This window comes from Eurypyga helias, unplaced genomic scaffold, assembly GCF_000690775.1.
Source record: "Eurypyga helias isolate BGI_N326 unplaced genomic scaffold, ASM69077v1 scaffold15979, whole genome shotgun sequence".
Taxonomy (NCBI): Eukaryota; Metazoa; Chordata; class Aves; order Eurypygiformes; family Eurypygidae; genus Eurypyga; species Eurypyga helias.
Genome location: NW_010271501.1, coordinates 5,664 through 9,464, shown reverse-complemented (window position 1 = coordinate 9,464; position 3,801 = coordinate 5,664). Strand labels below are relative to the sequence as shown.

Here is a 3,801-nt window from a genome sequence, read left to right as displayed (position 1 = left end):
GGCTGCCCAGAGAGGAGCGGGGGGCGGGGGGGTGAGGGTCCCCCTCGGCACAGCCTGCGAGCAGACTGCGCTCCTGGGAGCAGGCCGGTTGGCAGGGGGTGCATGCACAATCCCGGATCCCAAGGAAAACTGGAAGTGAGATAATGACTTGACTGGGAAGCCGCTGCACTCCAGAAGTGCCTCCACCATCCTGTGCTGCGTTGTACAGCGGGAGGGGGTTGCTCCCAGGCTCTCACTGAAGTTGGATCCCATCTTCACCGCTTGCGTGGAAGGGGCTGGCTCACCCTTAGGCTCCCATACGTATGCACCTCAGGGCCTGTGTCCACTTTCAGGCCCCTCACAAGGACACTGAGGGGCTGGAGCGTGTCCAGAGAAGGGGACGGAGCTGGGGAAGGGTCTGGAGCACAAGTCCTGTGAGCAGTGGCTGGTTCAGCCTGGAGAAGAGGAGGCTCAGGGGAGAGCTGATGGCTCTCTACAGCTCCCTGACAGGAGGGTGCAGAGAGGGGAGGGTCGGTCTCTTCTCCCAAGTGACAGGACAAGAGGAAACGGCCTCAAGCTGTGCCAGGGGAGGTTTAGATGGGGTATCAGGGAAAATACCTCCACAGAAGGGGTTGGCAGGCACTGGAATGGGCTGCCCAGGGAGGTGGTGGAGTCGCCATCCCTGGAGGGATTTGAGAGGGGTGTGGACGAGGTGCTGAGGGAGCTGGTTTGGTGGTGGGCTTGGCAGAGCTGGGTTAACGGTTGGACCTGATGATTTTAAAGCTCTTTTCCAACCTAAAGATTCTGTGAAGTCTATGATACATAAAGTTGCCACTGTTAATCCGTTCTGGACTGATGTTATGTTGTGGCATGGGATGAGAAAACCTAATTCACGTTAGCACCGTGGCCGTTCAGACGATCCCGCTGTCTGAGGAGCAGAGATAACTCGGAACGTTTCTCTTGGCAGGTAGAAGAGAACAGGAGCTGTTTATTTTTCTTCTTGTTGTTCCTGAGGCTGTTCCCCATGACACCAAACTGGTTTCTGAATCTCTCAGCTCCCATTTTAAACATCCCTGTGTCCCAGTTCTTCTTCTCCGTTCTCATCGGTAAGGCCTAGGGAGACTGAGGGGGCAGCGTGACGTTGCCTCTCACCGTTGCCTCTCGCCGCCGAGCCTTGGGCAGCACGAAGGGCTGGGGGGGCAGAGCGCAGGGGCGTAGCTGTGACTCTGCCCCATTTAACTGTTTGCCTTCATGCAACCTTGGAGCGTTTTGCAAATACGTGTGTTACCAATGCAGGAAAGGTTCAAATCCCACCCCGATCTTTCCACACAGACCCCTGTGCCTCACCTTGGGCAAGGACATATTTATGTCAGTTTTACGTGGGAGGGATGCTAACAGGTTTTTTTTTCCCCCACCCACTCTGATTCTTTCAGGTCTTACACCGTATAATTTCATCTGTGTGCAGACAGGCGCCATGCTGTCACAAATCACCTCTTTGGATGCCATCTTCTCCTGGGACACGCTGCTCAAACTGCTGGCCATGGCCATGGCAGCGCTGATACCAGGGACCCTCATCAAGAAATACAGCAAGGAGCGCTTGAAGCTGGATGGCGACGAGCGGGCTCCGTTACTCAATGGCAAAAAGAGCTTGTGAAGGCTGAGGTGCCCCTGGGGAGGGGGGCTGCCTCGCAAAAGCCGCAGGTCTCTATTCCTGTTCTGCATGCTCTGTGTGCCACCACGGACAATTGCGGTTTTTAATCGTTCTTCTCGTCTAGGAGGAGGGGTGAAGGTTGTTTGTAATGAAGGTTTAACGGTGCGTGTGTGCACAGGGAGCGCTGTGCAGGGGCTTCATGAGCACTTCAGGTCGTCTGCCTGTTTGAGTTGGCCCGTGTCGCCGGTGTGCCTGAGGGTCTTGCCAGCCCGCTGCAAATGTGTCAGCGATGGGGAAAAAGGAGTATTGGGATCCCCTGAGGAAGACAAACAGAACCCCTGTCCTGACAAATCGGGACAGCTGCTGCCTGCTCTGCAGGCAGGGCAGGCTGGTGTTCTGCCCAGCCTCATCCCTGGTGACATCCCGTCACCAGGAGTCCGCAGCACACGGAGCTGCATTGAGCTGGCGTGGCCTTGGCTGTTTTTCACTGCCCCTCTGGTCGCCCAGCTCTAGCCAGCTCCTCCCCCTGCCCTCCCCAACCCATAAATAAGGATATTTAGCTTTTTTGGCCTCAGTGACAAGCCACGCTTCTGTGCTGTTAGGTGCAGCAGCACAAGGACCAAGCCGAGAAGGAGTGATGTTTCAGGCTCCTTGCATCTTCTGTAGGAGAGCTCTCCCCGACGCAGGAGACTCCTCTGTCACTCGGGTTAAGCACACCCTGCAGCAAAATCCCTTCAGGTCTGGGGGCCAGCTGCCTGTAGGTACCATTCGTGTGTCAGCACGCGCTCAGATTGCTGCCAGAGGTCTGTCAGTGGCTGCTCCTTCCCACAAAGACTAAAAGGCATAAAAAGGAATAGATGTGCCTGGCTGGCAGTGATTTGTCCTTAAAAAGCACCTTCAAACCTACATGTTTGCTCAGGTATAACCAGGAGGTTTCCAGATAAGCAGGTAAGCTCTGTCCCAGTTGTTGGAGAACAGTAGCCCCCCAGGGATGGTGGGATGCTCCTGGGTTTTTGGTATTTGCACCTCCTTGCTCCACTCTCCATGAGTTTGCTCTCCCCTCGGAGGATGGAGGAAGCTTTCTGGCATGGAAGGGGGCAGGGGGGACACCCCAGAGCACACAAGAAGCCGAGAGTGAATGCTTCATCTGTTTTAGCACCTTCCCCGCCTGCGGGGTTGGCACTGAGTGGGACAGCGAGGCTCCCAGGATGAGAAGCCAGGGGTGCAGATCCCACGCCGCAGCTCGCGTTGCCAAAACCGCCCGTTTGGCAAGAGCGAAGGAAAGGCTCGGGGACAGCTGTGTGCTTGGTTCGCTACGTATGCCTAACCGAGCCTCTGCCCTGCTGCTGGGAGTTGAGCGACGGGTAAGCACGGGCTGCTCGCTAACCCTGTGTTCGTTATGAAGAGGCTTCGTGATGTTATCCCGGAGTACGTGAGAAACCATTCCCAGATCACCAGACCAGCCTGAGGAGTGTTGAATTACACTGGCTTTTTATTCCATGCATTGTTTGCTTTGATAGTCATTCTTGTTTCCATCACTGTACACTGTTCAATACAAAAAAAATAAACTAAAATCAAGTTTGTATCAGGAACCCGCAGAGCAGGGAGGAGATGAACACGACTGGACAGGGCCAAGATGAGATGCTTACTGAACACCACAGTGGGGAAGGCAACGTTCAGCTCGGGGAGAAAGCCTAGGCTAGTGTTCAGGAGCTGTCAGGGGCCACGAGAAGGGGGTGGGGGTGCTGACCAGGGAGCCCGCTGCTGTCCGGCGCAGGCGGTGTTCCTGCCAGCGGGAAGCGGGGCGACCCGCCACCCGACCCGCAGCCTGCTGGGAGAGGGAGCGGCGGGGACCGCGGCACACGGACGCGTGGGGATGGTGTCTACGGGCCGTTCTTGGGTGGGTTTCGCGAGGGACAGTGCCTGTCTAACCCCCTGCGGAGCTGACGGCAGCCATCCGGGATGGCGGGGGGCTGCTGAGCCCCCCCACCTGCACACAGCCCAGGGCAGGAGGCTGGGATTACATCCCTGCGGCACAGGGTTACACCCCTAGGAAAGGGAGGGATGCATGGCAGGCAGCAGACGTGACCCTAACAGCGCGGAGCCCTGGGCGTGTGAAGAACGAGAGCTCAGCGTGGCAGCCGAGCGGGCAGCCGCAGGGCGTCGCCCCT

General features: G+C 57.1%; 1 protein-coding gene across 1 annotated transcript; it reads left to right on the top strand.

The window, feature by feature from the left end:
- Window positions 1–946: 946 nt before the first annotated feature.
- Window positions 947–1,633, top strand: TMEM41A (transmembrane protein 41A; the record flags this gene model as incomplete). Its single annotated transcript, XM_010158847.1, has 2 exons — window positions 947–1,085; window positions 1,413–1,633. Coding segments are annotated over 2 exons (360 nt in total), but the record flags the coding sequence as incomplete, so codon positions are not given.
- Window positions 1,634–3,801: the final 2,168 nt, after the last annotated feature.